Source organism: Chaetodon trifascialis, chromosome 21 (genome assembly GCF_039877785.1).
Source record: "Chaetodon trifascialis isolate fChaTrf1 chromosome 21, fChaTrf1.hap1, whole genome shotgun sequence".
Taxonomy (NCBI): Eukaryota; Metazoa; Chordata; class Actinopteri; order Chaetodontiformes; family Chaetodontidae; genus Chaetodon; species Chaetodon trifascialis.
In genome coordinates this window covers 13398729-13412453 of record NC_092076.1, presented here as the reverse complement: position 1 = coordinate 13412453, position 13725 = coordinate 13398729, and the positions used below count along the sequence as shown (strand labels likewise).

The window sequence follows — 13725 nt, the reverse complement described above, 5'->3', positions numbered from 1 at the left end:
GAGCTACGAGGTATATAATGTAGCCTTACTGTTTGATGAACTGCAGACAATGACGCAGCTCAATCCATCTGGATCCATGACTCCAGTTGCTAATCATTCCATCTTCAGCATCTCTTTTTTGTTGATTTATCAGTGCCTTCCAACCCATATGCTACAGAAGTGACAGTTTATCCTCAGTTTGTGGTCTTTTGCTCCCACTGAACCTCTTACTGTAAACAGTACAGTTATTATGAGAAAATAAGGAAATATGTACTATGTAGTGTTTTCTTAGTAATCCAACCTTTGTGAAACTCCTCTTTCAGTCACCACTGAACACATGCTGGACCTTTGCTTTGTACCAGAGGCTATTTTAATGACTATTTTTCTATGTGCATTGTATTTCTGTACATTTTGCTGATAAGAATAAATAAAAACATCTCTATGACATCCGTGGCTGCTGCTCTGTTCAGGTCATGAAGACAGATCACAGCAATATTTTATTCACCTCTGTGCTCCATGTTAAAGACTATCACTGCATCATGCAGTCTCCTTCTCACCAACTTCATAAAAAAGACAGTTCATTTAGTGCCAAGTAGAAGAAGAGCCATGTCATCGACAGAATAGGCTTCCAGCACCAAAGTCAGTCAATACATCTTGTCTCTCCCGCAGCTCTGAACAGCTGATGTGTCAGCTGAGGACAGTCCACTGCTCTAACAACTCCAGGGCAGTCTCCATTCATTTGGCTTTTTTCTTGGCCTGTAGTAAAAAATGATAACATTTGAATTGTGATCGTCTAACCAGGAGTACATAAGACCAGTAGGAGGGGGACTGACTTTGTCACTTACTGCACTAATAAAGCAGGTTTTCAGTGCTTCAAATTCCTTGGCGCACAGGTCCATCTTCAGCTCCTGTCTGCCTGTTGTGGTCGCTGCCACACACTTCCCGTACGCTGCTGCCTGAATCACACACAAGTTAACGTTAAACTAAGGAAAACGAAGGAAGGTTACGTCCTTTTTACTATCCATCTTAAAATTTGAGTTATAAAATCTGTTATTCTATTGTATGCACTGTCCACTTAAGCACAAACAGCCATCCTCACTACTACCTCGTGTACAGCTTTAGTTATATTGTACACAGTGTGTTGATACTGTCTGTATATAATGTACTCATCGAGATAGTATCACAGCGAACAATTCGCAGAATTGCACAGGGCTCACCTCTCCTGCACACTGCGCAAAAAGTTCAGGGAAAAGTCGTATTTTCTCTCGACTGCGACTCCAGACGTTTGACCCAGACATTGTTGCTGTTCGGCCGTTAAAAGAGGTCCTTCACGTTTTTAAGTGAGCTGACGCACAGGATAGAGACGGACCAATAATTCGGAAACCGACGCTTCTCCACAGCTTGTTAAATGTACTGGCTACTGTCTAAAACATTTAACTAACAATTACATATCAGCCAACAGACCAGACATTTGTGTAACCGGTGGACAGCGCCATGTTGTTGACCCTGTCATCAAGGAAACGTCCCGCAGAATATTCGCTAATGCGATTCGCTCATCTCTCTGTCAATCAAAGAGGCAACTCTCTCTTCTTTTCATTTGATTCGCTATTTTTCGACCCGAAGCACAACCGAAACGCCAATAAACTGTAGGATTGCTACTTGCTCTTTTCTGATTGGCTAGCTGTCACCTCGAGCGCCGCCTTCCCCTCGTACCCTTAGGAAGAAGATGAGTAACCCGCAGCCAGGATTGCTAAATCATGGCAACATTTATGGAACGATTAGCTTTTCTTCAGAAAGTAAGTGCTGTTTACAGTCTTTGCTAGTTGTGAAAACCATTAACAGCCGAGTCGCATGTGACGAATCTGTCGTACGTTAACGTGTCAGTTGGAATCTGTTAAGCTGTTTCATCACTAGCTTGCTAGTAGCCTGCTAGCTAACAGCAAGAAGACAAATTTGTTATCTGCATGTCATGCTGTTTTCCAGTTGAACTGCTTCGCTGAAGTCTTTAACAGCAGACAGTGTGTAACACCGGTATTGACTGCCTATTTGGCTCAAACTAACATGGTACTCAGACCCTGGTGTCGTGCCAAAGTTTGTCCATGTCAGCATCTGTTTCACTGTCAATCACACTGTAAAGCACACAGGTTGGGTTATGACCACGTGGTCTGTGGATTGTGCATGTGTCATGGTTTGCACCACAGTCCCCTACTGTCAGCTTTGAACTTGTGGTTTTAGAATCACACTTTTTTTTTTTAAATCTCTTCCACCTACTGAAGGTCCCGACTCTGATGAAGGCTACAGCAGATGATGAAAACCCCTGTCCTGGCTACCTTTTCCAGGAGATTGGAAGTATCCTCTGGCAGCTTCTGTTGTGGTTCAGCCAGCAGCTGCAATTCTGAACATTATATAAATATGATATGTGGCTCTCATGACTCACGCCTAGGCTGATAGCTGCTGGGTGGTTCAAAATATCATTTAAAGTCTACAAACAATGTGGGGAAAGGCGTTTGATTAAATTTAAAGCTTATTAAGCGTAAATGTAAGGGTATACTGTGCATTATGGTGCAAAGGGTTGGAATCTGTTGCTCAGTGATGCCACGTAGCAAAGTTAATTGACACATTATCCATTTTAATGTTTTCTATTCTAACCATCAATGAATCACATTGCCCAGATCAGACATACAGAGTCTGTTATGCTATGATAAAGTCTTTAACCATCGTCATTCTGCAGAAATCTCCCATGAGTCTTCAGGTTGTGGGCAGTGTTTGTTGGAGTACCTTCTGGAGAGGCTGCAGGTGGAGTCCTGTCACGTCAAACTCAAGGTGAGGGCAGTGTTATTATTCAAGTTTCTGTGCCGTGTAGCCTCCATGCATGCAGTTTTAAATGTTGGTGGTTTTCCTGCTCATCCTGTCTGCCAGTCGCTTAAGGTTCTGCTCATGTCACTGCTGTTTCAGGTGCTGAAGATCTTTGTCCATCTTTGTGGTCATGGCTCAAACCATTTCCTCACAGAGCTCCGAAGGAACTCCACCTTCATCCAGCAAGCATCAGGTTAGACATTGTGCTTTTGGCTCCATTTAACTCTCATCACCCTGTCGCTGCTCCATCACCTGAATATTCACTCGCTGTGTGGCCTCTTGAAGTTTACAGCGGCCCCCCTGATCCTATCCATGGCACAGCATTGTACCAGAAAGTGCGAAATACAGCACAGGTGAGGCACAGGTTGTATTTAAACATTGCGTCAATCATAGTATTCTGACAGCTGGAAAAACACGCTAAATTTTTCCTTTTTCTACTTGCAGGAAGTGGCTAGGTTGCTTTTCACAGATACGATTTCCACCAAAAGCGGCGTCTCCCCGCTCGAGCTGGCCCCCCCAACGATGGGTGAGTAACAACAAAGTCTACACTCAGCACATAAGAATGAATTACATATAGCGTTGGGGTTATAGACATGGAGCTTAATGAATAATAAAACTTGGAAACAAATCAAAAACAGTGGGCAAGAGAGGCGTGTGACATGCGGCAAAGGTCGCTGGCTGGAATCGAACCAGCGACCGTGCAGACGTGGCATGCACTGTGACCATTTTGTTAGCAAAATGCAGGGAGCTCAGTGAATTTTAATGAGTTACATCAGATTCTTGGGGTTCGTTCACTTAACGTGCTGAGTACAAGAGGTCGTCTGTGTCTCTGTGTCTTTCTGTCCAGGTATGGGCTCAGGAAGTTCCCACAGGTCAGGAATGCAGGGCTTTGGATACAGTCCAGGAAAACAGGGGACAGGTGGGTGACACACCACTGCTCACACACACACACACACACACACACACACACACACTGCACACAAACCCAATCAAACTCATCTTCTGTACTTCTTGTACTTATTTCTGTCTGCCTCCCAGGAGGCAGTGACTCACTGCTGGATAAGATCCAGAAAGCTGCAGAGGTGGTGGCCAGCGCTGTCCTGCCCCCAACTGAACACCAGGGTATCCGTCTCCATGACAACCATTACCGCGCAGTAGTTGCGCCATCTGCACCCATAGAGGTGGCCGTACCTGCGTGTGCCTACAACCTGCCTGCCCGCAGAAAAAAAGGTGAGACGTCATAGGTGTGATGGCAACGTGGGTTAAGGGGAGTCACTGTGAGTCACTGTGTCGAGACTCACTCGGATTTGATTGCAAATGTTCGTTTTGACGCTTGGGACTGCCGTGTGTCTTCACTGCAGCATTGACCCAGCGGTGCCCAGGGCAGATAGGAGGTGGCTGGGAAGAGACCGACAGCGGCAACAGCTCCTCTCACAACTCCTCTCAGGATATCGTGGCTAACAGCAGGGCCTCTGGGGGCAGCAAGTCAGCTGGTACTGGGAGCCAGTCAGGGGCCAGTAGAGAGAGCAGTGGCGACCTATCAGAACGGTGAGTTAGCATAGGATTAACTTCACATATACCACATGGTTGACCTGTCTGTCTCTTACGCTGTCTGCCTGGTGTGCAGGGTGGAAGCCTTGCAGTTAGGCGACTGCGGCCAGGAGATGGCGCTCATCAGCAGACTGACTGAAGGATCCAGAGTTTTCCTGTCCAGAGAGGAGAGCCAGCACTTCATCAAAGAGTCAGTGCATCTAAAATCAGACTGAGAATAGAGCCGTTTGGGCTGATTTCCCCTTATGGTTTGTTGGGACTGGTGTGGCCTGATTTCTGTCTTGTTTGATCTCTCAGGTGCTCCACTCTCAACTGTGAGGTCGTGCTGGAGTTGCTCTCAAGCAAGCTTCAAGATCCCTCAAGCACTGTTAAGATGGTAACGATGGTTAGGATAGATCAAGGTTTTCTTTACGATACTGTGCAATGCGAATATACATCTCTTTGACTTCCAACCCTGCAGCGGGCACTGTGTGCTGTGTCATGCCTCCTGACCTCTGACCTCCTCTCTCTGGAGCAAATGTTTGGAGCTACACAGCGCAGGCTCCACCAGCTGAGTGAGGGGGCTCCAGGACCTGTGGCCAACAAAGCCACCAAGGTAAGACACATGTAAAGAGAAAGATACACATGGCGAAGACTGATAGGACAGAGCTGGATGATTCTCAAAGTGACGTAGTATTTAGTTGTTCTTATCTCTTCTCACCAGATCCTGCGACAGTTTGAGGCTCTGATGGGTGGATCTCCACACGGTCCCAGGCAGGATACAACGAACAGCAGCCATCAAGCAACAGCCAGCCAGCTTCCCACATCAGCATACTCAGACCCTTTACGAGCAACCTACTCTGCAGACACCACCAACCTCAACCATGGTCAGCCTGACATCTCACTCACAGGTGTCACCCAACCACAAAATCACCCATCATCCACTTCTAGTCTGGCCTTGGCCCAGAGGGGGGTCTCTGGGGAGCTGACGAATGACGGCGATGAGGAGAAACTTTTTCCTGTTCAGCAAGAGTTAGCGCAAAACCAGGAAGAGCCGGTCAGGACAGCTGAGGTTGAACCGGTTGCTGAAGAATCCGAGCTAAACACAGACGGGCGCTCTTCCCCTCCAGCTGAGCCCCAGTGTGAGCAGCCCTGCCTGGGCAGACTGTCCCTGTTCAGTGGAATGGAGCTGGTGACCAAGGGGAGGCCCCTGTGTAGAAGAGAGTTGTCCCAGACAGAAACGGACACAACGGACAAGAGCTTAAGGGAGAGTCTAGCTGTGCCTAATGGAATCAGCATCAGTAAATCCAGTGAGCACGCTCCATCGATCTGCAACTCAGTCGCATCTGATAGCAGCCAACCAGTATCAGCCTTCTCATTTCTCAACTTTTGATCGACTTCTTACGGCTGGAACTGTTCCAGTTGAACCAATGATGTCACCGTGTACAGTATATCCTTTTCGGAAATCTATTTAATTTTTTTAATCTGTAAGGTTATAACAATATATATATATATATATATATAGACAGCAGATTCACATCATGTTAGGTTTTTCTGTTATTATCTGTATGGTGCCTCAAGAGTTGTATTGAATGAGCAGACTGGGTTAAGAAACAGAGATTCAAGACTCACACCTCGATTATGGACGAGTGCAATCCACAGCGAGGGTCTGTAAGCCGTGTCACTGTTCACTGGCCGAGGTCTAAGTTCTCAAATGTATTTTTACCAGGAGCGGTCGTCTTGAATTACAGGCTATTATTGACAGTTGCTTTATCTCAGGATTCCTTTTAGCTAAGTGAAACAACTCTTACGCCTCTGCAACACCTCTGAGGGGAGAATCCCCCCGATTTGTAATTTGCACTACAGTTGCTTTTCTTATGGACTCATAAACCTACAAATGAGAGTTGTCTTCCATATTTTTTGGTACTAAGCTATTATGTCTGTGTATATGTCATCTGAGTGTTAGTTTACAAATTATTTATTACTACCCACCCTGTATTGACTCAAACATACCCGTGAGAGTGGCTGTAGAGTGCATGTCTATGATTAAACACTGTTTGGAAAACTAATGGAAGAATATTGTGTGTGCATAATCAGTGTGTGGCATTGTGTGCGATAAAGCATCTGCAGTCACCATAATGCAAAATACCTGCAATTTCATGAACAGTTGCTCATGTACCAAAATAAAAAGCAGATTACCGTCACTGTGTCACCATTGTTTGAGTTACGTACTGTGCTGTGGTGTTGAGGTCTGTGGAATGTAGTACAAACTACATGCCCAGATGGTAATCCAACCGACTGATGCTCACAATGAACTCTACTGATGTATTTTGTCTCAGTGAACACGAGCTATTCTGTCGGACACACCGAAGAGGAATAAAACACGTTGTATTTCTGCTCCAGCACTAACTCCGACATACTCAGACATCACTTTCAGCAACGCTTTATTTCAATGTCAAATGATTTGGAAAATTACATAAAATATGAATCACTCACATCTCTCATTTTACTTGCAACACAGTGCTGGTCATATTAAACCATACATAAACAAGTATGGCTGAGAGGGTTTCAACACACACACACACACACGTACACATAATGTGTAAAATGTTAGAGAAGTAAACATTGTTACAAATTGATTTAGAGAGCTTTGTCTTGAGGCTGTTTTGCGAGAAGCTCTGCGGCGAGCGTGACGCTGCCCGAGCCACAGACTCCAGTGCCTGCTCTCACAGCTCTATAATTAGCAAGGGTCTAATCTGAGGTTGGATTTTGGTGGTGAGGCTCATGAGGAATCTGTTCTGTTACCTTGAACCCACTGACCTGCCACACCAAAACATCACAGATTCATTGAAAATAACTGCAAACTTGACCACTTTGGTTAGAGTAAACAAACATGGCCTTAAATCTGATTTTTCTGGACTGTTTTACTAATGCTGCTTTGGAGTGTATCCATTGGCCTCCATTAACTTCTTTTGTGAATGGGGTCACTATGACTCCCACTTCACAGATGCAAACGTGCGACTGACGTCCCCAGTCAAGAGTAAACAGACTGAGGAGTCACTGAGTAAAGTGCTTAGTTTTATTTAATGATGCAAGCACTTTGGATCATCACACTTTTCTCGCAATTAGCACCAATGAAAATGTCCACGCATCAATGCACGCGTGTAAAGAGAATGATATCCCTTTATAAAGTGCACAGGGTGCGCGTGCGCACACACACATACACACACACAAACATATCAGTACTGCACAGAAAACCACAGTGGCCGGGCCATGGAAAGGCGGATGTGCTTATGGTCTTGACAAATGGTACATGGCGAGGTGGGGATGAGCCTTTGTGGCCAAAATCTGTAAACCTCCCCACACATCATCCCCCTCCTCCTGACCCAAGTGTGTCATTTGAGGCCTTCAAGGAGGAGCCACCGTGCCAGTCGTGTCGGCACTGATGGGCAAGGGACAAAAGGTCAGGAGAGGGGTCAGAGGTCACGGTCATGTCGAGCCTGGACGCCCTCTGGTCTGCAGACTGCTGAAGTGCGCCTCCCTCAGGACTCTGTTGATGTAGTCATAGGAGACACTGCTGCTGTCGCCATGGAAACCATGCTGCAAAGAGCTAGCAGAGTCTTCAGGCTTTGGGCTGAGGGAGTACTGGGTGATGCGGTTGTTCTGGCTGTGGATGCACGGCCTGGTGGTGGCCACTATTGCTCTCTCTGGACTACTGATCCCATTACTGCTGTCACTGCTGGAAGACTGTGAACACAGAACAGAAACGGGCTCTGAAGCGTAGCTTCATGGATGGACGTGAAAGCTTTAAATAGAACATTCTGAGCTTTTCCTGACAGTATTGCATTGCTTATGCAACACAGTGATGTATATTTATATGCATGATGCCAGGTTGCTTGCTCTGTCCATAAATGGGCTTCACATTATAAATTAAACAATAGAGAATAAGTGACCTTATCAGAAAGATTTATCCTTTCCCTGTAGATGACTTTCACACAATCTAACTAAAATGGGGGGGAATCTCTGTCCATCTGCCTGTCAATTTTCTCCACAACCGTTCATCCAATCAACTTCACACTTGGCCGGTGACCCAAGGCAGCGCAGCACTGACTGTGAACTTGTTTGAGTGAGCAGTTCTTGAGAAAGCTGCAAATACAGGAGGCCTACTAACCGCGTAAACCTATGTCTGTGCAATGGTCTAAAGAAGAATGCAGACATCAAGTCTGTCTCACCTCCGAGTCCAAATCCGACACAAGCAGACTGGGACCACCTCCTGACCTCTTGGCCTGAGGACTCAGCTGTTGGCCCTCCTCACTGTCACAGCTACGGTGTCGTTTCCTGTGCAAAACAGAAATGGAAGGAACCGAGAGTATTGTGAGTGCAGAGGACAGCAGAGTGAACATGAAAGTGGAGGAGATAGTAGGACAGAAACGATGCAGGCGGGGGGAGAGAGAGATTGGGCAGAGAAAAGCTGAAAGAGAGAACATGAAGAGGAACCAAAAATAGCAACTCGCACTTAAGCAGTAACATGATCAGACATGTGGCACTCCCATTATGAGATCACATTGATTAACATACCTTTACTGGGGCCTATGTAGAGACTGAACATACAGTGCGGATGTTACATTGACAGTACACTGTCAGACTGAGTAGCCTCAGATACTGTCTCGGCTTTCGATTATTGTAATGTCAACGTGTAATGTGATTAAGCTACGATGCCGCATTACAATCAAGTGACAAAATTATTAAAAGCAGTACTGTATGTCATGATAAGCCCGTGTTAATGGCAAAGATGTGTAAAATGGCTTATCTCGTTACCTGCTGTCAGTCAGCATTTCTGCAGTCTTGACGGATGAGTGTTTTGGCAAAGAGAAAGGTTGACACTCCTTGTGAGCCGGTTTGAGATATCTTATCTGAAAGCTTTGGCTATGTTACAGCTCCACGACCATTTCGCAGAAACTCAGTATGGTAAGCTCCCTTTCATCTCATCACAAAGTCTAGGATGTGTGAATGAGCAGTCTCCAGACAGCTGAAGCACAGGTCGCCGGAGGCAAGCACAGATCTGTGGGTGAGTTCAGCCCTGACACTGCTCCAAGTGCAGTCCGCCCTGGCTAGTGCCTACGCCTCAGCGGTGGTACAAACTGCCGCTGGGCGTCTGAAAGCTAACAAGCTAACTACCAGGTATTCTCGTTTACGCAGTGAAATCTCGAGGAACTCCGGGCATGACAGCAAAGGGAGCGAGCTAGCCGGCTAGCTGCTACTGTGCAACGTTGTATCAGCTACTTGTCAGGCTAACTACTTTAGCTAACTGTTACTGCACTACGCTAACGTTAACTGAAAGTTCTTCCGCTTTCGTATTCCGTCCACTTGTCATTAACTGTGGTTAACTGTTGCCTGTACTTTACAGCGGTCCGACGCGAGAAACGTCAATAAGTAAAGTTAAAAATGTTCATTAAAATTTAATGCGCGAGGTAGGATAGCCGATACGCCGGAGTCGTTAGGCGTCCCATACTTCTCCCTCTGTTTACCTGACGTCATCAGAATAAGTACAAAGCGGAAACGTCTTCCGGTGTCAACATTGTGGTGAACTAGCTGCCTGTCTACTTTAGGCAAATTATCCAGTTTTTCTAAATTTTCTAAATATTTTTAAACGAACACTTTGATAAAATTGTCGTAAAGTGGAGATTTTGTTGGCGCTTTTCCGTCGTCGAACGTATGTTTTGCAGCGTGTCGTATGTAGAGTTAAAAATGTCACAAGTAATATAGCATGAATGCTATATGTGAGCTACATCTGCAGTGTCTTTCCAGGCATGTTTTTTATAAATTTTATATCTGCTTACACGCTGCTGCTGCTGCTTTGCATACATTCAGTGTACTGTAGTTTACTATTTTATAAATGTATACATCTCTGTCCATATATAAATCCAGTATATGTAATGTCCAATAGTTTCTGTAGTATTTTATTGTTTGATTTGCTGACAGCCTACTACAAACGTACACATGACTGACACATGTAGTCTTCACAATCAAATTTTCATTTTCACAACTCTCTTAAATACAAATTGTCATAAGCATCCATAGATAGCCGTAGTAGGTCAGGGAAAACAAACAAAACAAAAACATGCTGATGTCTCCTGCAGATGAAGGTGATCCAGCACTCTGTGGAGACGCTGCAAACAGCTCTGGTCTCCAGTCGTCAGGACCTGGCTAAACTTTACAGCAAGTACACAAAGGAAGAACGGCATCTTCTGGAACAAGGGTTCCACCCTGGGCAACCGGGCTCCCTTTTCCAACCCATCACAGTGCACTCTGACTCAGACTGGATTTCCGCTCACCCTGAGGAGCCGCAAGACTTCCAGAGCTTCTACAGAGACCCTTACCGCAAGACCCCCAATGCGAGTCACAATACTATTTATATTCAAACCATAGGTGAGTGTGTCTAATGCTGCTAGATCCTTCGTATCCCTCCGTCCTTGTCGAGTGCGTGGTTGTGTTTGTGAAAATGTTGTCACTGCATTAGCCCTGGTAAGATGGCCATTAAGGAGAGGACATGGAAGTGTGTGCAAATCATCCATGAACGCTTACTTAGTTCATGTCGCTGAATGAAATGATAAAACATGCAAGATACTACTTTTAAACTACACTGTGAGCAATGCCGATGGATGAGGCATGTGCAGTATGTTAAATGGCAGTTTGTAATTGGCTGGCTTTAATTCTACACATTGTTTCTTGTAGGATCCTTTGGGGAGGTGGGGGCCCAGACAGACCAGTATGTGGAGTGGCTCAGAGAATACTGCCAGGCCTTCTTCTGTGGGCTTTCTGTCAAGTTGCTGCCCGCGGTGACTGTGACTGAAACAGGATGCTCTTTCAGGGTTAACAGTAACTCGCACAACCTTCAGATCCTCACTGGTTAGTACCAAAGCCTAGACTTCAGTCATATCATATCTGTTGTGTTGGATGCAAGGGATTACACTGATCCCTGAATGGACTGTGCATCTTAATGCTTTGTTATTACTGTCTTCTTTTGAACTTTAGGTGACCTGCTAAGATTCCTGGGTAATAGGAAGCCAAAAGATGCTTTTTGTATTGTTGGAATCACAATGATTGACCTCTACCCCAAAGACTCCTGGAACTTTGTCTTTGGACAGGCGTCTCTCAGTATGGGTGAGGTATTAACTGAGAAAATGTAACTTTCTGTGTGATTTTTAAGGATAGATGTTACAACACTGAATGATAATACTCCACTGCATTTCAACATGTTGTAAAACTGCTCTTAAAATATCCTGACATGTTTAGGACAAGAACAATATCAAAGTAGAGAGAATCAGTAAACATTGCTTCATCCATGATCAACAGTATTGTTGCTGATGATGTAATCTGGTTGAGCTGCCACTAGATGGTGCCCTTGAGTTTTACATGCAATCCAGGAGCATTTTTATTACCGACATCCTCACCGTTGTTTCTCAACTGTGCTCACAGGAATGGGGGTTTTCAGCTTTGCCAGGTATGATGACAACTTCTACAGCAGGAGTTATGCTGGAAGGTTGAAGAAATGCCTCAAGCCAAAGCAGGGGGACTACTCTGTGTTTGATGGATATTATACTCCACCCATTACCAGCACTCTGCTCCTTCGATCCTGCAAGGTTTTTCTAACAAACATACTGCTCCACTCAGTCAGTGTTGGTAGCCTTGAGCCTTTTGAGTGGGCTTGCCAATGGTCCCTTTACTTTTATCAATACTGCTGATAATAACACTCAATACTGCTGGTTTTCTCTTTGCTATCAGAAATCCCTAATTGTAAATATTTACTTTCCAGACAATGACCCATGAGATTGGCCATATGTTTGGAATAAAGCATTGCCAGTGGTTGAATTGTGTCATGCAAGGCTCAAACCACCTGGAGGAGTCTGATCGCAGGCCTCTGGATTTCTGCCCCATCTGCCTTCGCAAGCTACAGGATGCAATCGGTTTCAAAATAGCTGAAAGATACAGGGTAAAAAAAGTCTTATGTACTGTTTGGTACATGTGCATACATATATATACACACAACATATGTGTATATGTAAATGTACCTTAGTTCCAGTAAGTATATCACCTTTTCTTTTTCTTAGAAATTTGTTTTGTGCATTCGAGGTGTGTGTTACTGTGGCAGCTTCATTACACTGAAGTCATTTGTTGCAACATGTGCTCTTGTTTACAAAGCAACTTGTGGTTTTTCTAAAATCACAAGATGTCAGTTAAAGTCTAGCCCAAAGCCGGTAATGTAAGAATTGTCTACACAAATTGGAAGTACTTAAGGCAAGATTACAGCTCATGAGAAGGAGCTGCTCTGGATATAATGAAGAAAATCTTAAGACTTTTCTCCCCCCACTCATTTTGATCAGGGTTTACCAAAAGATCAGATTACACAATCAGATGCACTTGTGTTTTTTGTACTCTCTCTAAGTGAGTGCTCATCTGTGCTCATCAGGCCTTACTGCACTGGATGGAGGAGGATCAGAGTCAAACATCCAGACCAGAGCAGGCCTCAGCCTGTCAGCCTGTGCTCCACTTTCCCAAACCCACTGAAGCTTTCCACACATCCAGACTGTGGCTCCGCAGGTGCTTGGATATACTGGGAAATAAAGATGAGTAAGAGTACTTGCCCATGGATCTGGGTACGATCGGGAAATAAATGCAACAGTTTTGACCTCATGTATACCATGCAGAATGAACATTTCTGCTGCGGGTTGATTGCAGGACAGAATCGTAATTTTGTTTGTGACTGCTACACCCAGTTTCATGTCCAGCTGCTGTGGTATTTATCTGGGAGACTGTCAGGTATGTATTGAGTTGTGTTGATGTAAAAGGATTTATAAATGTTATATGAGCAGTTCAGACACACTCTGTGGGCACCTGTGCTTCAAGGCAGAATGAAACAATGAGTTCAGCTTAATTGCAGTCTAAATTAAAGATGCAGCATGTATAGAAAATATTTATTAATGTGAAAGGTTACAATATTCCATAAAAAACATCTGATCGAGAAGTAAAAATCACACTTGCCTTGTTGTGATTGAACGTATTTTCATTACAAAAATAGTGAGTCTGACATCTCATATCACAAAACAGCACATCGTCAGCTTGGCGACACTTTGATTACAAATAAAATGATCATATAGGTTATCTCCTGAGCTTTACGTGTTTTCTATAACACGTTACAGAATCTGTGCAATTTAATGTTCTTGTGTCACAGCTTTTCTGGTTATCATTGCGGTATTGATCACCAGCAGGTAATTAGTTCATCAAGTATCAGTGTTGCATCTCCTTTCTGGAATATCTCAAACTGAAGTGCCTTCAGTGACACTGCATCACTCATGATCC

The 13725-nt window shown here is 44.6% G+C and overlaps 4 protein-coding genes across 6 annotated transcripts; 2 read left to right on the top strand and 2 right to left on the bottom strand.

Annotated features, from left to right (window-relative positions):
• Window positions 1-588: 588 nt before the first annotated feature.
• ndufaf8 (NADH:ubiquinone oxidoreductase complex assembly factor 8) lies at window positions 589-1416 on the bottom strand. Its single transcript, XM_070990039.1, has 3 exons — window positions 1197-1416; window positions 825-935; window positions 589-735 (listed from the first exon to the last, which is right to left on the bottom strand). The coding sequence occupies exons 1-3, from the start codon at window positions 1275-1277 to the stop codon at window positions 715-717; spliced, it is 213 nt and encodes a 70-aa protein (XP_070846140.1). The 5' UTR covers window positions 1278-1416; the 3' UTR covers window positions 589-714.
• Window positions 1417-1670: 254 nt separating this feature from the next.
• On the top strand, window positions 1671-6563 carry tepsin (TEPSIN adaptor related protein complex 4 accessory protein). The gene is made up of 13 exons (XM_070989864.1): window positions 1671-1775; window positions 2256-2328; window positions 2711-2802; window positions 2935-3028; window positions 3121-3188; window positions 3280-3361; window positions 3683-3754; window positions 3874-4065; window positions 4197-4383; window positions 4463-4576; window positions 4684-4762; window positions 4847-4981; window positions 5090-6563. Exons 1-13 carry the CDS (start codon window positions 1737-1739, stop codon window positions 5756-5758), a joined length of 1896 nt encoding a protein of 631 aa, XP_070845965.1. The 5' UTR covers window positions 1671-1736; the 3' UTR covers window positions 5759-6563.
• Window positions 6564-6793: 230 nt separating this feature from the next.
• On the bottom strand, window positions 6794-9887 carry LOC139349267 (protein VCF1). Its single transcript, XM_070989873.1, has 3 exons — window positions 9184-9887; window positions 8598-8703; window positions 6794-8112 (listed from the first exon to the last, which is right to left on the bottom strand). Exons 1-3 carry the CDS (start codon window positions 9198-9200, stop codon window positions 7855-7857), a joined length of 381 nt encoding a protein of 126 aa, XP_070845974.1. The 5' UTR covers window positions 9201-9887; the 3' UTR covers window positions 6794-7854.
• LOC139349266 (archaemetzincin-2) lies at window positions 9329-13526 on the top strand. Of its 3 annotated transcripts, none has more exons than XM_070989871.1 (7): window positions 9329-9433; window positions 10506-10794; window positions 11101-11274; window positions 11401-11529; window positions 11845-12008; window positions 12182-12358; window positions 12836-13526. In XM_070989871.1, exons 2-7 carry the CDS (start codon window positions 10506-10508, stop codon window positions 12998-13000), a joined length of 1098 nt encoding a protein of 365 aa, XP_070845972.1. In that variant the 5' UTR covers window positions 9329-9433; the 3' UTR covers window positions 13001-13526. The 3 variants fall into 3 exon arrangements, with proteins under 3 accessions (XP_070845972.1, XP_070845971.1, XP_070845973.1); XM_070989870.1 differs by lacking the exon at window positions 9329-9433 and adding an exon at window positions 9762-10173; XM_070989872.1 differs by lacking the exon at window positions 9329-9433 and adding an exon at window positions 9914-10078.
• The last annotated feature ends 199 nt before the right edge of the window (window positions 13527-13725 follow it).